The 22,789-nt window shown below is 46.3% G+C and overlaps 1 protein-coding gene across 1 annotated transcript in view; it reads right to left on the minus strand.

Annotated features, from left to right (window-relative positions):
- Positions 1-22,530, minus strand: part of LOC144488220 (transcription factor COE3-like) — a gene marked incomplete at both ends in the record, with an annotated part of 56,313 nt that extends 33,783 nt beyond the window's left edge. Inside the window, 3 exons of the mRNA XM_078206248.1 lie at positions 19,532-19,587; positions 21,387-21,450; positions 22,374-22,530. Coding sequence (XP_078062374.1) covers positions 19,532-19,587; positions 21,387-21,450; positions 22,374-22,530 — 277 coding nt within the window. The remainder of the gene's footprint in view (positions 1-19,531; positions 19,588-21,386; positions 21,451-22,373) is intronic.
- Positions 22,531-22,789: the final 259 nt, after the last annotated feature.

A 22,789-nucleotide genomic window follows, 5' to 3' on the forward strand; every position in this document is an offset into this window, starting at 1 on the left:
TAAACAAGGTAGGATGACGGATGGGGGAAGGGGGGAGGGGGTGGGGGGGGATATCGAGCTATGGTTTACCAGAAACTCTGTTGATCGGCTAAATGGGCTGACGACTTTTAATGTCCTGCGGGAGCGCATGAGATTGTGAGCAGTTCAGAAATGAGTAACCTGAAGCCCAAACTCCACATAGCTACAGCAAGCTGCAGTTCTATACCGTGACAAAGGGGCACAGGCTGGAAGAAGCGAAAGGAGACTTTGAGGCGAATTCTCCTGTTCTGCCGCCCACCACGGGAATCGGAGCGGGCGAGGGGCGGACTATGCAAAGGTCTCTTGACCTCGGGCGAGATTTTCCGGTTTCGGGGTGAGCGTAGCCGGAAAATCCCCCCCCCCGTTCGGACAGAGGCCTGGAGCTTTTCCACATCCCAACTTCGAATCAACAGAGGGATAGAACTTCTAAGAGTAGAGATAAAAGAGGAACCCCGGTGTCTTTGGAGAAGCAGTTGCACGAAACAGCGGTGGCTACGGAAGGTCTTTCTCGACAGATGAGAGGAAGTGGGCCAAACGCCCTCTCACATTTGCACTTGTCTGGTCACTGTGTTGATTAAAAAGGGCAGGGACTGAAGTGCGAAAGGACAGCAGGAAAAGACGGGAAGGGAATAATCAAGGATTGCAGGTTGAGGAATGAATCTCTCATTCCTGAAGTGATGAGCTATTCTGGTGCTTTTTAAGTGAGGGCTGTCACTGCTGGGGAATGAAATGCATTGCCAATCAAAGGTACAATACAGCTCGCACTAGTCTGCCTCAACTTTCAAAGAGCACCCCCTACTGTAGCATTGTGGTAGTTCCTTACCATTTCCCAAAGCAGTGGCCTCTGCGTGAGATTTATACATTCACACTGAAATGGGGGATAGTTTTACGATGTGGGCCCATGTTCACTTTGAGCTGGATTAACACTGCCGAAACTTACCAACTCAACCCAGCTTCCCAACTATGGGCGGCACGGTGGCACAGTGGTCAGCACTGCTGCCTCACAGCGGCAGGGACTCAGGTTCGGTTCCCAGCTTGGGTGTGTCTGTGCAGAGTCTACACATTCTCCCCGTGTCAGTGTGGGTTTCCTCCGGGTGCTCTGGTTTCCTCCCACAGTCTGAAAGGCGTGCTGGTTAGGTGCATTGGCCATGCTAAATCCTCCCTCAGTGTACCCGAACAGGCGCCGGAGTGTGGCGACTAGGGGATTTTCACAGTAACTTCATTGCAGTGTTAATGTAAGCCTACTTGTGACACTAATAAATAAAAAGCATGCAAGTACAGGAAGGCCTGTTTACAATGGGAAACCTATGGACACTGTCTCCTGCGGCAACAGAAGCTTAATCTTATTATTTTTCCCATTCTCGAGATGTGGGCATTGGCAAAGAAGCTTGGTATTTATTACCCATCTCTAGCTGCCCGAAGAAAGTAGTGGAGGCCATTCTCTGTAGATTTCTAATTCTTATAGGCAGCCTGATGCAACAGAAAGGCTTGCTAAGCCAATTCAGAAGCCTAACAGTCCCGTTGGTGTTTGATTTTTTTTCATTCTTTCATGGGATGTGGGTGTTGCTAGCAAGGCCAATATTTATCAGTCCCTCCCTAATTGCCCTTGAGTTGATGGTGGTGAGCCACCTTCTTAAACCGCTTCAGGGTGTATGGCGTAGGTGCACCCACAGTGCTGTTATAAGGAGCAAGTGGGTGGAGGTTAGGAACAGGAAGGGGTCGGTAACTTTGCTGGGTGTTTTCTATAGGCCGCCCAATAGTAACAGAGATGTTGAGGAGCAGATGGGGAAACAGATCCTGGAGAGATGTAGGAATAACAGAGTTGTCGTGATGGGAGATTTTAATTTCCCAAACATAGATTGGAATATCCCTAGGGCTAGGGGTTTGGATGGAGAGGAGTTTGTTAGGTGTGTCCAGGAGAGTTTCCTGACACAGTATGTGGATAAGCCTACTAGAGGAGAGGCTGTTCTTGATCTGGTGCTGGCTAATGAACCTGGACAGGTGGAGGATCTCTCGGTGGGTGAGCATCTTGGGGATAGCGATCATAATTCTATCTCCTTCACGATAGCATTGGAAAGAGATAGGGTCAGGCAGGCTAGGAAAGTGTTTCTCTGGAGTAAAGGGAAATACAGTGTCATCAGGGAGGAAATTAGACGGGTAAATTGGAAGGAGGCATTCTTGGGGAAAAGTACCGAAGGAAAGTGGAGGATTTTCAAGGAATGTTTGTCTGGAGCTCTGCATGACAACGTTCCGATGAGACAGGGGGGTGTTGGTAGGGTACGGGAACCGTGGTGCACGAAGGTTGTGATGAACCTGGTGAATAAGAAAAGAGAGGCGTACAGAAGGTTCAGAGAGCTAGGAGGTGTTAAGGATTTAGAGGAGTATACGCGATGTAGGAAGGAGCTTAAGAAGGAAATTAGGAGAGCGAGAAGGGGTCATGAGAAGACCTTGGCGGGTAAGATTAAGGAGAATCCCAAGGCTTTCTACAAATATGTCAAGAGTAAAAGGATGAGATGTGAAGGCATAGGACCCTTAAAAGGTGAAGGGGGAAAAGTTTGTGCGGAACCGTTAGAAATGGCGGAGCTGCTTAATGAATACTTTACCTCGGTATTCACGGTGGAAAGGGATCTGGGTGGTTGTACTGCTGGATTGCGGAGGACAGAAAGGATCGAGCATGTGGACATAAAGAAAGAGGATGTGTTGGAACTATTGAATGGCATCAAGGTTGGTAAGTCGCCGGGACCGGATGGGATGTACCCCAGGTTACTGTGGGAGGCGAGGGAGGAGATTGCGGAGCCTTTGGCGATGATCTTTGCATCGTCGATGGAGACGGGAGAGGTTCCGGAGGATTGGAGGATTGCGGATGTGGTCCCTATATTCAAGAAAGGGAACAGGGACAGCCCGGGAAATTACCGACCGGTGAGTCTAACCTCAGTGGTTGGTAAGTTGATGGAGAGGATCCTGAGAGACAGGATTTATGATCATCTAGAGAAGTTTAGTATGATCAAAAGTAGTCAGCACGGCTTTGTCAGGGGCAGGTCGTGCCTTACGAGCCTGGTTGAGTTCTTTGAAAATGTGACCAAGCACATTGACGAAGGAAGAGCGGTGGATGTGGTCTATATGGACTTCAGCAAAGCGTTCGATAAGGTCCTCCATGCAAGACTTCTTGAGAAAGTGAGAGGGCATGGGATCCAAGGGGCTGTTGCCTTGTGGATCCAGAACTGGCTTGCCTGCAGAAGGCAGAGAGTGGCTGTGGAGGGGTCTTTCTCTGCATGGAGGTCAGTGACCAGTGGAGTGCCCCAGGGATCTGTTCTGGGACCCTTGCTGTTTGTCATTTTCATAAATGACCTGGATGAGGAAGTGGAGGGATGGGTTGGTAAGTTTGCTGACGACACCAAGGTAGGTGGTGTTGTGGATAGTTTGGAGGGATGTCAGAAGTTGCAGCGAGACATAGATAGAATGCAAGACTGGGCGGAGAAGTGGCAGATGGACTTCAACCCGGATAAGTGTGTAGTGATCCATTTTGGCAGATCCAATGGGATGGAGCAGCAGTATAAAATGAAGGGTACCATTCTTAGCAGTGTAGAGGATCAGAAGGACCTTGGGGTCCGGGTCCATAGGACTCTTAAATCGGCCTCGCAGGTGGAGGATGCGGTCAAGAAGGCGTATGGCGTACTAGCCTTCATTAATCGAGGGATTGAGTTTAGGAGTCGGGAGATAATGCTGCAGCTTTATAGGACCCTGGTTAGACCCCACTTGGAGTACTGCGCGCAGTTCTGGTCACCTCATTACAGGAAAGATGTTGAAGCCATTGAAAGGGTGCAGAGGAGATTTACAAGGATGTTGCCTGGATTGGGGGGCATGCCTTATGAGGATAGGTTGAGGGAGCTTGGTCTCTTCTCCCTGGAGAGACGAAGGATGAGAGGTGACCTGATAGAGGTTTACAAGATGTTGAGGGGTCTGGATAGGGTGGACTCTCAGAGGCTATTTCCAAGGGCTGAAATGGTTGCTACGAGAGGACACAGGTTTAAGGTGCTGGGGGGTAGGTACAGGGGGGATGTCAGGGGTAAGTTTTTCACTCAGAGGGTGGTGGGTGAGTGGAATCGGCTGACGTCGGTGGTGGTGGAGGCAAACTCGTTGGGGTCTTTTAAGAGACTTCTGGATGAGTACATGGGATTTAATGGGATTGAGGGCTATAGATAGGCCTAGAGGTGGGGATGTGATCGGCGCAACTTGTGGGCCGAAGGGCCTGTTTGTGCTGTGGCTTTCTATGTTCTATGTTCTAAGTTGCAAGATTTTGACCCAGCGACAGTGAAGGGACGGTGATACATTTCCAAGTCAGGATTGATGGCCTACTCCTGCTCCTATTTCTTATGTTCTTATGTTCTTATGATTGTGTGTGACTTGGAGGGAAAGCTGCAGGGGGTTCTCATTGCTTCCCTTGTCCTTCTAGGTAGTTGAAGTCACAGTTTTGCCAGGTGTTATTGAAGGAGCCTTGGCAAGTGGCTGCAGTGTATCTTGTAAATAGTGCGCTGTGGAGTCATAGACAGCCCTGACTGCAGAAGGACGGCATGTATCCTTCTCTAAAAGACATGAGACCAAGTTACTATGTACAGATAATGTTTGCTTTAATACAGCAAGAGGTATGTAATAGGAACTAGATAATTGCATTGCAAGTCATTTCAATTCTGTGGACAGTGAAACAAAACATTATAGCCAAAATTCTCCGTGCTTGTACCCTCCACCACCGCAGCCAGTGAGAACGGAGAATTTGGCACTCAGCCAAATCTCTATTCACAGCAGCGGGACTGGAAAATCCCAGCTATGGGCGAGGTCGGAGAATCCCAGCCTACATTTTTACTCAATTCAAAATGACTGGCATTAAACTAGCCTTTTCTAGATGCAGTGTAGAGGTTTTCTATCGATATGTAGCTGTCTCCATGTAGCTAATAGAATTGTCCACCACTTTAGGAGGCCATTTGGTCCATCATGCCTATGTCGGCCCTTTGAAAGAGCATTGGAAGTGGTGCTCCAGATCCATTTCCCCGTTGTTTTTCCACAGCCCTGCAATGTTTATTTTCCTTTGTGCCTGCTTCCACCACATTTTGAGACGGTGCATTCCCGTTTGGAGCAACTATACGCAATTAAACAATTCTCATGCGGTTATTTTGTTCGTTTTCTGGCCACCAACCTGGTTGGACGTGAAACCAGTTTCTCCTTAATTGCCTCAAGCAAAACACTTCATAATTTTGAACATCTCCCTCTTTAAAACTCCCTTTAACCTTCTCTGTATAATGATCTTGACTCTCTACAGAGAAGAAGGAGGCCATTCGGCCCATTCGAGTCTGCACCAAATCAGTATCTTACCCAAGCTCACGCACCCCACCCATCCACCCGATCCCTGTAACCCCTAATCCACCTAATCTACACACCTTGGGATACTAAGGGGCAATTTACCATGGCCAATCCACCTAACTTGGACATCTTTGGAGTGTGGGAGGAAATCGGAGCACCCGGAGGAAACCCATGTAGATGCGGTGAGAAGGTGCAGACTCTGCACAGTCACCCAAGACCAGAATGGAACCCGGGTCCCTGGTGCTGTGAGGCAGCAGTGCTAACCACTGTGCCACCATGCTGCCCTTCACAACTGAAGTCCCTTATCCCCGGTACTATTCAAGTAAATTTAGTCTGCACCTTCTTCAATCCTTGACATCCTTCCTAAAGTGTGGTGCCAAGGAGGAGGAAGGTGATGGCCTAGTGGTGCTAACGCTAGTCTATTCAGCCTAACCGGACAGTTTTGACAAGTGTATGCCTAGGTGTGTCCTGTACTGCGGGAGGACACACTTGGGGACTCGGGGATTTTCACAGTAACTTCATTGCAGTGTTAATGTAAGCCTACTTGTGACATTCACAAATAAACTTAATAAATAAACTTAAACTTATCGCTAGACTATTAAGATTAAAAACTCAGCTAATGCTCTGGGGACCCGGGTTCAAATCCCGCCACGGCAGCTGGTGGAATTTGAATTCAATCAAAAAATCTAGAATTAAAAATATACTGATGACGATGAAACCATTGTCGATTGTTGTAAAAACCCATCTGGTTCACTGATGTCCTTAAGGGAAGGAAATCTGCTCTCCTTAATAAAAGCAAATTACTGCGGATGCTGGAATCTAAAACCAAAAGAGAAAATGCTGGAAAATCTCAGCAGGTCTGGCAGCATCTGTAAGGAGAGAAAAGAGCTAACGTTTCGAGTCCAGACGACCCTTTGTCAAAGCTCTTTGGCAAATCTGCCCTCCTTACCTGGTCTGGCCTACATTTGACTCCAGAGCCACAGCAATGTGGTTAACTCTCACCCGCCCTCTGAAATGGCCCAGCAAGCCACTCAGTTCAAGGACGACTAGGGGATGGGCAACAAATGCTGGGCCAGCCAGCGGCACCCACATCCCACGAATGAAAATAAAAATCAACTTTAACTTGCCCTGCTACCTTCAAATGTTTACGTCTGCGAACCCACGGTTCTCCAACATCCCTTAAAACTTATTTTCCACATATGATTTCCATGTCAATCTTCCGCGTGCTGTTCTGTGCACTCTGTCTCTCTCTATGTCGGTTATCAAATCCCTCCGCGGCCTTGCCCGTCCCTATCTGTAACCTCTTCCAGCCTGAGAACACTCCTAAACCTCCGCGCTCCACCAATTCTGGTCACTTCCACATTCCCTATTTTAAATATCTCCACCACTGGCAGCCATGCATGCCTTCAGTTGCCAAGGCCCTGAACTCTGTAAGTATTATCTCCTTTACTCCCTCTCCCTAAGTTTCTTCCTCCTTCAAGACATTTCTTAAAACCTAGCTCTCTGATAAACTTTAAGTCACTTGTCCCAATATCTCCTCGTGGGGCTCACCGTCAAATTATAAGTTATTGGTGTTTTGAGACTTCTTACTGTGTGCCCACCCCAGTCCAACGCCAGCATCTCCACATCATATCAAATTATAATTGATAATCATTCCTGTGGAGACATATTCCGGCGTGGTGCAGGCAGATATGATAGGGGTGCTTAAGGGGCTTTTAGATAAGCACATGAATATGCAAGGAATAGAGGGATATGGACCAGGAACAGGCAAAAGGGATTAGTTTAATTTGGCATCATGTCTGGCACAACATTGTGGGCCGAAGGGCCTGTTCCTGTGCTGTACTGTTCGATGTTCTATGTTAAGCCTGAAAGGGCAGTCGAAGCACATTCAACACTCAAAAAAATAATTATATAAATACTTGAAAGGGAAAAGAAATAGCTGGCCTATGGGGAAAGAACAGGGGATTGAGATTAATAAACAGCTTCTAAAAAGGGCTGGCAGGGGTAGCTTGGACCGAGTGGCCTCCTTAATGCTCTGCCATTCTATGATTATCTGAAAGATGCAATATAGATACACAATGACATTGGTGTGTGCCCCAGTTTATATTCTTTATCTCCATCTATTTCCTGCCCACCCGATGCTCTCCCCGACTATAATCCCTCAGCAGGGACAATGCAGAAAGGAGGAGACAGTGGCATAGTGGTAAAGCCATTGGACTGGTAATCCAGAGGCCCAGGTTCGGGAGCCCGAGCCCGAGTTCGAATCCCACTCCAGCGTTTTGAATGTTAAATCATTGCAGTGTGGGAGAAGTGCTGTCTCGTTGGGTGTGCTATTTCTCAGACAAGGCATTTGATGTAAATGACACTAGACTAGCTAATCCAGAGGCCCGGGCTAATGCCCTGGGAACAAGGGTTCAAATCCCACCGCCGGAAATTCAAATAACGAAATCAAGGATTGAAAGGCATTCTCGGGAATGGTGACCGTGAAACTATCATTGATTGTTGTAATAATGCAGCTGGCTCACTCATGCCATTGCGGGGAAAGAAATCTTTGCACAATCGGACCTACATGTGACTCCAGACCCACAGCAATGTAACTGACTCTTAACTGCCCTCTGAAATAGCCCAGCAAGCCTCTCAGTTCAAGCACAGTTCAGGATTGGCAACAAATAATAAAAGTAAAGTTTATTTATTAGTCACAAGTAGGCTTACATTAACACTGCAATGAAGTTACTGTGAAAATCCCCTCGTCGCCACACTCGGGCGCCTGTTCGGGTACACTGAGGGAGAATTTAGCATGGCCAATGCACCTAACCCGCGCATCTTTTGGACTGTGGGAGGAAACCGGAGCACCCGGAAGAAACCCACGCAGACACGGGGAGAACATGCATATTCTGCACAGACAGTGACCCAAGCCAGGAATCGAACCCGCGTCCCTGGCGCTGTGAGGCAGCAGTGCTAACCCACTGTGCCACCGTGCCACCCAAATAATGGCTTTGCCAGCGATGCCCACATCCCATATAATAAATTTTTAGAAATCTGGAAGGAATCAGCCTGTGGCGTAATACGGCAATGCGAACCACGCAACGGGAGCAGAGCTGTGTGTCGATCCTAGCCGTGCGGAAAGGAAAGGAAGGAGAGAAAGGCAGAAACACGGGGCGAAGCAGTAAACAGTGAGTCAGGAATAAGTGAAGGGACACATAATGAGCAATGAATATATAATACTGCAGATACACAAATCCACAAGTTTATAATGTATTCTTTAGCACTAGATTGAAGCTATTAGGGCCAAACACAGGCAGTGACATCCAGTTTATGAAGAAAAATGGTTTCTTCATTGCTGGAATCTAGCCTTGTGTGCAGTGGCAATACACAGTATCTATCTACATAATAAACTGTCAGGGAAAGGTCGTTGGTATCTGCTCCCTGTGCATCTCTCTATCTTGCACAGACACCGCGTGTCGACAGATGCACAGGCCAAGAGAAACACATCAGTACCCCAACCCTTCATCTGAATCTTTCCACCCACCCTCCAGTCTATTCTTGCACCCCTGCCCTCCTGCCAACTCTTCCTGGAACCGTGATTCCCCTGCATTCCAGCCGAGTGGCTGCCCTTCGTCGCTCACCTAATGCAGTGCAGGCTATTTGACTAAGGAAGGCATCACGTCCAGTCCAGTTCACTTGAAATTGGCAGGCGTGTATACTTTCCAGCAAGGGTCCCTCGGGCGACAGTCACAAGGGGGAAGGTCCGGGCTGTTTTTATCCTCTGCTTCCTATCTCCATGCACAGGGGCACTGAGGGAAAACTCTGGCACCGCAGCATTGTGCCCCAGTTGTCAGTCTTAGCCAGTACTGACTGATAATGGAGTCTGCCACATTATTGGAGTAGGGAGCTCCAGGTGAAATCATAGAAATCATAGAAACCCTACAGTACAGAAAGAGGCCATTCGGCCCATCGAGTCTGCACCGACCACAATCCCACCCAGGCCCTACCCCCATATCCCCACATATTTACCCACTAATCCCTCTAACCTACGCATCTCAGGACGCTAAGAGTAATTTTTTTTTAGCATGGCCAATCAACCTAACCCGCACATCTTTGGACTGTGGGAGGAAACCGGAGCACCCGGAGGAAACCCACGCAGACACGAGGAGAATGTGCAAACTCCACACAGACGGTGACCCAAGCCGGGAATCAAACCCAGGTCCCTGGAGCTGTGAAGCAGCAGTGCTAACCACTGTGAAGAGATAGCATCAGCACAGGCATGATGGGCCAAATGGCCTCCTCCTGCACTGTACTTCCATTATCGATAAAGGAAAGCCCCTCAGCCCATATGCATGTCCTTCTAGAGTACCATCAACCCTTCACTACTTGTCTTATAAGAATCTCGAGTCTCAGCCTCCGCCAAACTTTCCGATGGCCCAATTGGCTCTTGAATCACTCTCTGTACAGACATATTTGTCCTAAATGGATCCAGCACAGGCCTGTATCTGTGTTCTCTCATCCTACTGTCCTGCACTGTCAGGGAAACAAACTCACATAAAAAAGGTGGCCAGTCAGCCCAATGTGCCTGTGCTATCTCTTTGAAAATAATGCTGTTTGCCATGTGGCTGGAAGCTGCTTTCTATGGTTTAAGCGGTAATTCCTCCTAGCTCATCCCTCCTAACCCTGTGGATCAGCCTCCCCACAGCCTCCTGCGCAGTTCCCCCTGTCCACCCTCGCTCTGCATCAAACAGAACAGCACACACACAGGAGTCCGGCTTTCTCAAGCTCTGAACTCAACTGGTTCAACTGCATCAAGGTCACAGAATCGCAGAATTTCAAGTTTTAAAGTTTATTTATTAGTCACAAGTCGGCTTACATTAACACTGCAATTAAGCTACTGTGAAATTCCCCTAGTCGCCACAGTCTGGCGCTTGTTCGGGTCAATGCCAGCACATCTTTCAGAATGTGGGAGGAAACCGGAGCACCCGGAGAAAACCCTCGCAGACACGGGCAAACTCCACACAGACAGTGACCCAAGCTGGGAATCGAACCTGGGTCCCTGGTGCTGTGAAGCAGCAGAGCTAACCACTGTGCTACCATGCTGCCCACACAGAGGGTGACCATTTGGCCTGCCATGCCTGTGCCTGGGGCAGCACGGCGGCACAGTGGTTAGCATTGCTGTTTCACAGCACCAGGGACCCGGGTTCAATTCACGGCTTGGGTCACTTTGTGGAGTCTGCACGTTCTCCCCGTGTCTGCATGGGTTTCCTCCGGGCGCTCCGGTTTCCTCCCACAGTCCAAAGATGTGCAGGTTAGGGCTTTGACCATGCTAAATTCTCCCTCAGTGTACCCGAACAAGTGCCGGAGTGTGGTGACTTTCACAGTATTGAAGTGTTAATGTAAGCTACTTGTGACTAATAAATAAACTTTACTTTATTTTATCTTAGACCTCCGAAGCAGCAATCTGCCTATCGCCACCAAAGATGTGCGGGTTAGGTTGACTGGCCATGCCGAATTCCTGCCAGGGAAATCAGCAGGGTAAATACTTGGAGTTACAGGAATAGGGTCTGGGTGGGATTGTTGTCAGTGCAGGCACGATGGGCCGAATGGCCACTTTTTGCACTGTAGGGATTCTATGATTCTATGAACCCTGTACATTCTTCCATCCCAGACAACTGTCTGATTCCCTTTTGAAAGCTTTGATAGAACCTGCCTCCATCCCACTCTGAGGCAGCGCGCTCCCGACCCTCACCACCCGATGTGTGAGAATGTTTATCCTTGTGTCTCCATTCTTCCTTTTGCCAATTATCTTAAATCTGGGCCCTCTGGTTCTCGATCCTTCCACCAGTGGGAACAGTTTCTCCCTATCCACTTTGTCCAGACCCGTGATGATTTTGAACATCTCCATCAAATCTCTTCTCGACCTGCACTTCAACCCAGAAAACAGTCCCAACTTCTCCAATCTATCTAGAGTTCCTCATCACTGGAACCATTCTTGTGGTTTATGCCTTATGCCTTGATATCCTTCTCAAAGTATGGCACCCAGAACTGGATGAAATACAACAACTGAGGATGAACCAGTGTGGTATACAAGTTTAACTTGCATTGATATAGCACCTTCAATAAAACGTCTCAAGCTGGTTGTTATTAGATAAAATTTTGCACCATGCACGCAAGGAGATGTATTGGCCACGCTAAATTGCCCCTCAGTGTGCCAAGATGTATAGGTTAGGGGGATTAGCTGGGTAAATGTGCGGTGTTACAGGACTAGGTTCTGTGTAAGATGCTCCGTCGGAGAGTCAGTGCAGTCTTGATGGGCCGAATGGCCTCCTTCTGCACTGTACGGATTCAATGATTCTATGAGTAACTGAATGACACCTGTAGATGATTCATTTCTTTTGTTTTAGTTTTTGTTATTAATCCGCAGTGCATGAGAATCACTGACTAGACCAGCAACATAATCAAAGATCCCACATGCCCCAGACATTCTCTCTTCCACCTTCTTCCATCAGGAAAGAGATACAAAAATCTGAGGTCACGTACTAACCGACTCACAGCTTCTTCCCTGCAGTTGTCAGACTTTTGAATGGACCTACCTTGCATTAAGTTGATCTTTCTCTACACCCTAGCTATGACTGTAACACTACACCCTAGCTATGACTGTAACACTACACTCTCTCCTTTCATTCTCTATGAATGGTATGCTTTGTCTATAGCATGCAAGAAACAATACTTTTCACTGTGATGCTAATACCTGTGACAATAATAAATCAAATCAAATCAAATCATTTATTTCCCATCCCTATTTGCCCTTGGGAAGATGTTGGTGAGCTGACTTCTTGAACCCCTGCAGTCTATGTGGTGTAGGTACACCCACAGTGCTGTTAGGGAGGAAGCTCCAGGATTTTGACCCAGCGACAGTGAAGGAACGACGATATATTTCCAAGTCAGAATGGTGATAGTGGTTTGCCCAGGATGCCTGCTGTCCTTATCATGTTCAAATACGTCTGGCTGTTAAGATTCAGCTACGATTCAGTGGGGGGACAGCCTTGCCTCACGAAGGTTAAGAGCTCAAGTCCCAATCCAGAGACTGAAGCAATAAAAATCTCCCAGAGTGGTACTGAGAAACAGCTGCACTGTCCGACGCTTCATCTTTCAGTTCAGATGAGAAGCTGAGGTCCTGTCTGCCCGATCAGATGGACATGAAAGATCCCATGGTCCTGTTTCAATGAGGTGTTAGCGAATTCTCCTGGTGACCTGATCAATACTTGTCCTTAACTTCACCAACAACCATTTATCTGCTTATTAACACATCATTATTTGTGGGAGCTTGCTGTGTACAAATTGGCTGTCAGATTTCCTACACTAAAACAGTGAATACTCTTCATTGACTGTAAAGTACTTTGGCGTGTGCTGAGGAATATAAGTGTGTTCCACACATCTCTGGGCTCCATGTCTGTTCAAATGGCTCTACAGTGCTGCTGGAATTAAGAGAGGGATAAGCGAGAGAACAACTTATTCCCACGTGAGTCTCAGGTTTACACACAGGAGCTAGACACCAGATTTCCTTTTCACCCTACATCCTCACCCACTCTTGCTCCAGTTGCACGATGGCTGAAAGAAACACTCCATAGAGCTGAGAACAGTGAATGTAACACATTCCTGGACTCTAAGTAAAGCATGCATCTACTGCCCAATCTAAAGCCAAACACCATGGATGTAAAAAACTCTGGAATTCTGTCCCCCACCTTCTTTGCCTCTCTCTCTGCTCCTTCAAGAAACTCCTTAAAACCTATCTCTTTGGCTAACGTTTTGATGACCTACTTATCTGGCGCTTCTATACATAAGTTAGCTACAAATATTGTCTATCTCTCTGGAAAAAGAATCATGCAATAAGGTGAGGGATAAAAAGAAATGACATTAATATAGTACCTTTTACCTCCCAAGGACATCCCAAGTTCTGCAGCCAATTAAGTAATTTGAGTACTGCCAGAAAAAGAAACATGCTGTCGAACCTTTTCGTCTTACACTCATCAGGATAGACACAAGAATGCCAAATTTCAAAGGGAGCAGCAATATACGCTGCATGAGAAAAGGGTGCTGACTCTCTGATTGGTTGAGCCTGATTGACCGTGTCAGTTAAGTACTGGAAATTTGGTCATTCTAGAGATGAGAAAAGAATTGTTTTACACAGCATGATCCCAAAACATGGACTGTGATCTAGTCACAGAATTATACAGTAGTGAAGGAGTTCCTTCAGCCATAGGATCTATAGAATGCCTGCAGTGGAGAAGGAGGCTATTCAGCCCACTGAATCTGCACTGACCCTCCAACAGAACCTCTTACCCAGATCCACCCCACCACCCACCCCCCCGTCACCCTATCCCTGTAACCCCCACGCAGTTACCATGGCTAAGCCACCTGACCTACACAGCTTAGGACACTAAGGGGCTATTTATCATGACCAGTCCACCTAACCTGCACATCTTTGGACAATGGGAGGAAACCGGAGCACCCGGAGGAAAGCCAAATAGATACAGAAATATAGAAGCTAGCAGCAGAATTCGGCCCTTCGAGCCTGCTCCGCCATTCATTTTGATTGTGGCTGATCATCGAATTCAACATTCTGATCCCCCTTTCCTCCCATATCCCTTGATCCCTTTAGCCCCAAGAGCAATATCTAATTTCTTCTTGAAATCACACGACGTTTTGGTCTCTCCATGGGGAGAATGTGCAAACTCCACACAGACAGTTACCCAAGGCTGGAATTGAACCCGGGTCCCTGGCGCTGTGAAGTAGCACTGCTAACCACTGTGCCACTGTGCCACCGTGCTACCCATCATGCCTGTGCCAGAGATAGGAGCCAGTGGCTTGAGGAGTGGAATTTGGCAGGGGACTCCATCTGAACTGGAGGAAGCTTGTGCTCATCCAATACTGGATGTCAGACAAGCAGTCTGATCAAAATCAGGGAGGGTGAAGGTGTAACCAACAGGATTTTTAAACTCATTCAAAAGTTATCGGTAAAAGTTAGGTAAAAGTTAGTTGGTTCTTTGGCTAATGGAAAAATCCAATCCTTATATTAACCACAAACCACAAACTGTTGTCTGCTGCTAAGAAAAACAACAGAAAGACAGACATGCTATGGGACAAAAAGAACATGACTTTGGGCAAGGCGACAGATAAATGATAAACCTGAGCTCCCTGTAAGGTAATAGAGGCATAAATCTCCAAACCAAAATGAACCGTGCTGTTATCAGAAGAGGCAGAAGATGAAGACAAGGATGAAAGTCTTTGGTCAACAAGATTGGTTCCAAGGATGAGAACCTTCAGTTATGAGGATAGATTGGAGAGGTTGGGACTGTTCTCCTTGGAGAGAAGAAGGTTAAGAGGAGATTTGATCGAGATTTTCAAAATCATGAGGGGACAGGACAAAGTGGATAGGGAGAAACTGATCCCATTTGTAAAAGGATAAAGAACAAGAGGGTGCAGATTGAAGGTGATTATCAAAAGAGGCAAATATGACATGAGGAAGAAACGTCTTCACACAAGGAAAGGTTTGAGTCTGGACTGCACTGCCTGGAAGTGTGGTGGAGGCAGGTTCAACTGAGGCATTCAGGACGGCATTAGATGATTATTTGAATAAAAACAATGTGTAGGGGTATGGGGGAAAAGGTAAGGGAATGGCATCAAGTCACGATGCTCGTTTGGAGAGCTGGTGCAGACCACAATGGGCCAAATGGTCTCCTTCTGCACCATAACAATTCTATGGCTCTGTGGTCACACTTCTCCCAGGATGAGAATCAAATCCATGTTCTGAATCAACTTTCATGGTTGCGAATGGTTTAAAACCTGAAGTTTATTATAGATTTGGTGGATTAGCCACGGTAATGCGTGGGGTTACGGGAATGGGGTGGGAGGGTGGGCCTGGGTAAGATGCTCTGTTGGACAGTCAGTGCAGGCCTGTTGGGCCAAATGGCCTCCTTCTGCACTGTTGAGATACTATGATTCCTATGACACCATGTCTAAATGGACTGGCTCTACTATTGAGGTTTTGATTTGATTTGACTTGATTTATTATTGTCACATGTATTAGAATACAGTGAAAAGTATTGTTTCTTGTGCGCTATACAGACAAAGCATACCGTTCATAGAGAAGGAAACGAGAGAGTGCAGAATGTAGTGTTACAGTCATAGCTCCGGTGTAGAGAAAGATCAACTTAGTGCGAGGTAGATCCAGTCAAAAGTCTGATGGCATCAGGGAAGAAGCTGTTCTTGAGTCGGTACATGACCTCAGACTTTTGTATTTTTTTCCCGATGGAAGAGGGTGGAAGAGAGAATGTCCGGGGTGCATGGGAAGTGTCGACAGCGCCAGATTTAAGCCTCTTTGTTCTGGACTGCTCCACCAGACAGAGCAAATAGTTTCACTCTGTTTACTCTCTGAACACATTTAACTATTTTATAAAAACCTCAATTAGATAAATCTATACTGTACTCACTTATCTTAATAAAAGTCATTCGGTAGTGATGTTTAAGTTCCAATTCTGGGTTTTAAGAAGGTAAGTAGCAAAACAGATAGCACTCCTGATTTCGATAAAGTATGGAGAAAGCAATTTCTGTAATGGAAGTGTTGGTAACATATTTAAAGTGATTACAGAAGAGCCAGATGTGACTTTTTTTATGCAGACAGTTGAGACCTGGATCGCAGTGCCTGATAGGCTGGTGGGAGCAGATTCCATTGTAATATTCAAAAATGGTTTGGATAAAACCGTGAAGGAGAGAAATTTGTACAGCTGTGAAGTAAGAACAATGGTGTGAAATTAATTAAATAGCTCTTTCAAAAGCTGGCACAGGCACGATGGGCCAAATGGTCTCTTTTTGTGCTTTCATTCTCTTTGTCCATTTGATTTCCAGGATTGTACTCAGTTATCTGAGGGGGCCAAAGAATGGATTTTCCAAAGGAATTTCCCCTTCATTGGGTTTCTCTCTGGGTTTATTTTAACCTCTCCCAAGAGAAACCAGCCTCCCACCCATCGACTCTGCCTACACTTCCCGCTGCCTTGGCAAAGCAGCCAGCATAATCAAGGACCCCACGCACCCAGGACATTCTCTCTTCCACCTTCTTCCGTCGGGAAAAAGATACACAAGTCTGAGGTCATGTACCAACCGATTGAAGAACAGCCTCTTCCCTGCTGCCATCAGACTTTTGAATGGACCTACCTTGTATTAAATTGATCTTTCTCCACACCCTAGCTATGACTGTAACACTGCATTCGCACTCTCTCGTTTCCTTCTCTATGAATGGTATGCTTAGCTATATAGCACGCAAGAAACAATACTTTTCACTGTATGTTCATACATGTGACAATAATAAATCAAATCAAATAAAAATCAAATCAAATTAGATATTTGTATTTTCCCCAAGGAAGGGGAATTGAAAACTAGAGGCCATAGGTTTAAGGTGAGAGGGGAAAGAATTAAAAGTTACCTGAGGGACAACTTCTTCATGCAGGAGATGGTGCGTATATGGAATGAGCAGCCAGAGAAAGTGGTTGAGGCAAGTTCAATAGCAACATTTAAAAAGCATTAAAAGGATTAGCGGGATATGGGCCAAATGCTGGCAATTGGGACTAGCTGGGAGAACACCATGGTTGGCATGGATTAGTTGGGCCGAAGGGTCTGTTTCTGTGCTGTATTGCTCTCTCCCTCTATGACTCTGTTACATGAAGATGAGGGATGTGCTCCAACCCACCTTGGCGTGAGGGACAGGGTTGGTGGACGAACTGCTCTTGGATGTTCACACATTTGCAAGGAAGGACCGAACTGTCCCACCCTGAAATTCAGTTCAGGGCGATGTGGTCTGCTCAGTATTGGACTGCCCCCTTAATGGCCACAAATTCAGCCCCAACTGTTGTTAAAGATGGCTGCTCTGTCTCCTGATTGCGAAATGAGTTCCCAGTAGGCACAAGCCAGCAGTACACAATTACCCTGAATTGTCAGTAACTTTCGAAACACATTCAGAGAGATTGCTGGCCTGGGAAATGTACACAAGGGGTGGGGGCGGGGTGATTTTCTGATGCTGGTCTGATGTCATATTGTTCAGGCATTGCAGAAGAATTTAACTCTCCCTGTATCTCCTCTGAGAATGTTCAATGGTAATGTCCAGTGGAAGCGTTACTCTGTATCTAAACTGTGCTACAGCATCTCTGGGAGTGTTTGATGGGGACAGCATAGAGTGAGCTTTACTCTATGTCTAATCCTTGATGCATCTGCCCTGGAAGTATTTGATGGGGATGATGTAGAGGGCGTTTTATTCTGTATCTAACCCCGTACCGTTCCTGTCCTGGGAATGTTTGATGGGGACAGTGTAGAGGGAACTTTACTCTGTATCTAATTCCATGCTGTACCTGCCCTGGGAGTGTTTGATGGGGAGGTGCAGAGGGAGCTTCACTCTGTATCTAACCCCGTACTGTACCTATCCTGGGAGTGTTTGATGGGACAGTGTAGAGGGAGTTTTACTCTATATCTAATCCTAAGCTGTACCTGTCCTGGGAGTGTTTGATGGGGAGGTGCAGAGGGAGCTTCACTCTGTATCTAACCCCGTACTGTACCTATCCTGGGAGTGTTTGATGGGACAGTGTAGAGGGAGTTTTACTCTATATCTAATCCTAAGCTGTACCTGTCCTGGGAGTGTTTGATGGGGACAGTGTAGAGGGAGCTTTACTCTGTATCTAACCCCGTACTGTACCTGTCCTGGGAGTGTTTGACGGGACAGTGTAGAGGGAGTTTTACCCTTTATCTAACTCAATGCTGTACATGCCCTGAGAGTATTTCTTGCAGACACTGAGGGCGGGATTTCCGGCCGCACTCGCCCCAAGACTGGAAAATCCTGCTCAAGGTCAACGGACCTCTGCATAGTCCATGTCCCATCCACTATGCTTCCCGTGGCAGGTGGGATGGGTAAATTCCGCAGTGAGTGTTTGATTTGGAATGTGTCAATATCTTTCCTCATAATTAACACTCCTCAATTTGAAGAACAAAAAATGAAAAGAAAAGGAAAAATGTCAGGTAAATTAGGGGGGCTTTAAACCTCAATAAATCCTTATAGATGATTTGATATTGGAATAGTACAAATCTGGAATTCTATCAATGGTGTGTAGTATCCTGCTTCACATTCATAGTTAGTTGAATTTGAAACACAATATTTTAAAGCTGCTCTTAAAATAAAATAACTGAAATAATATTGAAAGCGCCAACATAACGTCACTTTTTGTTTTGCATGTATCTGACGTACAAAGAAACAAAGGCAAATAAATCTGCATTCACTCGCTTTCGCCTGCCTGGTGAATAAATTACTCCCAATAGAAATAGGAACAACTGGACCAAATGTCGCGTGAACATTTTCCGAATTGCGGCCGGCACGGTCACTCCCCGGCACGAGCGTTCGGCTCCAGTTTGCGTGTCACGCGACCGCAGAATGCGTGGCAAGCAATTTAGCACCTCACTGCAGCACTGCGGCAAAACCGTGCAAGAGCATACGCTACACCCAGGGGGGGGCAGGAGGAGGGGGGCTTGTTTTGGGGGGGGGGGGGGGTGGGGGTGGTGGTGGTGATGGAGAAGAGGAGGTGGTGAGTTTTGGCAAGGAGGCAGAGGCAGAAGAATCCTGGCCAAGTCAAAATGAATTTCAGCAGCGACGCTGAAGAATACATCTCGCAGCTATTGATTACCAGCAGTGGGGGGAAAAGAAACAACACACAACAATTCAATACTTCAACGTCTCACCCTGTTGCTATTAATAACAAAGAGACAAGACCCACCACATCGTCAACATGGGTCTACAGTGACGACGTTACCCCCCACGCCCCCAGCTCATTTTACAACATAATTTAGTTCGAAAGTCACGCAGCAATTTATCCGTCCTGCCCATCACGGGAATCGTAGTGGGCAGCAAAACAGATCACTGCAAAAAAAAAAACCCACTCTATTCATTTTAAAGGAAATGTCAAAGCACTTGGTTTTGAGAATTAGCCAGTTTAGTTTCAGGCCGGGCGAATTTATTAAATTGAGAGGCACAATTTCTCTGGAAAGTCATTCGATTTTGGAAGGCAACAGTGAATCTTGACAGAATAATCAGAACAGATTTGTCACCATACATCTGATAGTGGAAAACCCCTACCTGTTTGGTCATTGAATCTATGAGGCGTACGAATAAATCCTGTTCTGTTCGAATTCCTGTGTGGGAGGGTGAAAAAAGCATGGAATAAATTCAGTGAAATTTTCCCACTGCAATCTTGTCATCCCCATGCTAGAACATGACAGCGTAGCCCATTTTTAGGAAACAAAAAACCGTTTTTTTTTAAGTGTTTTAAGAGAAAGAGGGACATTTTCCTCAGCAATTATAGCAGAGAATCACCCATTCCAAAACAAGCCAGACCATTCATTTGCTTGGAGATGGAACTGGACTGTGGCAGAAGTTCAAACATTAAACTGTCTGTTTACAGATGTGGCCAGCTCTGCTGGGCATTCCACTCCCCCCCCCCCCCCTCCACCTCTGTCTTTCTCATTTTATTGCAGATTGCATTTGCGAACATGACAGTGTGTATCCCCTTTCCCCCTCTCTGCCTCTGGCCGTAACCTTGATCAATTTCTCCAACTTTATTCTTCTCCCCCCCCCTATAAAGTGTTTCTTCCCCTGCGGCTCCTCCATCCCTATCCTAACAGCCGCTCGCGTTATTTTTCACCCGTGCAGTTTCGCGTTTCCATTTCCTCTTTCTAGCCAGAAGTCTGCTCTCTCCTGGATAGATGTCGATCCCGTCTCCCCCCTCCTCGCCTCCCCGACCGCTGTTTGTACTTTTAAAAGAAAAAAATCTTTCTGACCACGATTCAGATAGGCCAACCCCGGGGCAACAAGCCTCCCCCCGCCCCCCCCCCCCCCGACTCCACTGCACTGGGAGTGAGTGACACTGTAAAATAGATCACTATTGTGACTCTCTTGCCTAACTTCGGGGTTGGGGGGGGGGGGGCGTGCTAGTTGTATTTTTTGTAATTAAATATGTTAATTCGGCCGAGCGGGCAACAGATCTGGCTTGATCATTGTACGCGTGTGTGTGTGAATAGACGGGACATATTAAAGATGAAATTTAATTCAGAACTGGTCAGTTTAAAAGGCACATCACCCACCCCACACACACACACAAGCATCGGCATAAATATATTTAGCACTTCACAACTCAGGTTAACTGCTCGTTAGAAATATCCTCAATTTAGAATCACTGGCAATTTTAGACATGAATTATATCATGTCTAAAATGAATTATATCAACATGAGCAAAAACTATGAGAGCTCGGGGTATTATGTAAACGATTCCTTCTTCAAAGCAGGACTGGGATTTAAACACCCGCGTATCAATTATTGTTTTTTTAAAAATGAAACCATTTCAATGCATTAATTAAATTATTATTTCCCTAAGCCTCAGAAAATCTATATTTATACAGACGCATTTTTAAAAAAAATATAATCACTGACTTAAGTTTTGTGCAGGAGTTTTGGGGCTTCCAAACACTTCATTTCCACATCTGTAAATCGCGCCTCTGGAACCTGAGGATGTTTCCCGCAGAATGGGTGAACAGTTTACAAAAGCATCGGGCATCTAACCCAACAATTCTCTGCAGAAAATATCAACAGCAGCCCCGTGTATTCTAACCCGGAGTTGCTATTTCTGATTTCTGGCGTTTATATTTATTTTTATATTGACCCCCCAAAAAAATCAGTTTGTGTTCTTGTCCACGACGTTTTGCTATCGCTCTGGGAACGCAATTGTCATTTTAGAATCATTTTTTTTCCTGCGTTTATATTGTGAGTATTTTATACAGCTCTGGGCCTCTGAACAAGAAAGTATCCCCATGCAATTAAACAATTTTTAAAAACACACTCTGGTCTAAGAGATGGCAGGGCATAAACTGGGATGTGGAGGTTTATTCCCGTCCGTTCGGTATGTGGTTGCTGTCTTGTTGCAGCCGCTGGTTCTTACCGTTACTGTACAGGAGCTGTAACTTGTAGTGGACACCGTTGTTGGTTTTCTCCCCGTTTTGTTCCTGCGGATAAGGGAGGACAGAAGTGTCACGCACCAATTCCGATCGAATGCAAGTTGCTGCAGAGATGCAACTTGGCGTTTCGTCCACATTTTATTGAACCAAAAAACGAGAGAGAAGGGGACACGTGGAACGGGATTACTACCGCACTTGGATGTTGGATTTCGCGAGGAGGTCAAAGACGGTGCCAAGATTTTCAGAGTGTGTCCAGCACTTTTCGGTGTGTGTCTTTTAATAGATACACATGTAACAGAGGTGGGGGAGGCTGATGGGGATAAATTAATACCAACTAAACTCCCTCTCTCTCAATTCCTCAATGCCAATTATGTTCGGATGTTTCAGGGAACTGGGACAATATGAGAGGGTTAAACAGACAGAGAGAGAGAGCTGGAGGGACAGCTTAAAATATGATGTGGAGATGCCGGCGTGGGACTGGGGTGGGCGCAGTAAGAAGTCTCACAACATCAGGTTAAAATCCAACAGGTTTATTTGGAATCACGAGCTTTCGGAGGCGCTGCTCCTTCATTAGGTTAAAATAAGAATGTTTAAAGTTTATTTGTTATTGTCGCAAGTCGGCTCGCATCAACACGGCGATGAAAATAAGAATATTTGTAAAACAATATGGAAGGAAATTTAAAATGAGTTTGAAAAAGTGTGGCAAATAGGGATGGGGGTTGGAGCGTGATAGTCAAAATGGAAAGAGTGACAGAACTTCCAACTCAAAAAGTTGTAGCGGGAAAGGAAGTATCACAAATAACGATGGGAGGTAGGCACAGCACCTGGGAAGGGGAGAGGTTGTGAGGGGAGGGGGGGGGGGTGGAATTGAATGAACGGAGAACATGAGCGGTTTGGAAAAAGGGAGAGGGGGGAAGGCGAGAATGAATGAAAAGATTTTTGGTTTGAAATTTGAAGGAAGTGGTACTCACTTTGTCCTTCTCCACAAAGTCCACGAACGCCGTCCTCTCGATCTCCACCGGCTGACCTTGACGGTCATAAAGAGCCAACACGAAGTGGAAGAAGTTGGATTTGCGAAGGTTGGAGGGCGGCTGTTTCTCGAAATGTGACCGGGCTAAACCGACCCCACTGCGGGGAGGGAACACAACACACAAAGCCCCGGTTAGCTGGAACAACATCCTTTCATATATATATGGGGAAAAAAACTCTTCTTAAAACAAATTGAAACAGGGGACCTAAATCCGTGACAACTTGTGGAAGGGAGAAGCGACCTTAACTTTGATACGAGGAGTTTTGGAAAACGAGATCAAAACATGAAGCGTTCACTTAGATTATTATTTGTCGGGTGGGATGATATAGTTGCTGATGGTCTTTTGATTTTCATTCA

The sequence above is a fragment of the Mustelus asterias genome, unplaced genomic scaffold (genome assembly GCF_964213995.1).
Source record: "Mustelus asterias unplaced genomic scaffold, sMusAst1.hap1.1 HAP1_SCAFFOLD_1380, whole genome shotgun sequence".
In the NCBI taxonomy this organism is placed as follows: domain Eukaryota; kingdom Metazoa; phylum Chordata; class Chondrichthyes; order Carcharhiniformes; family Triakidae; genus Mustelus; species Mustelus asterias.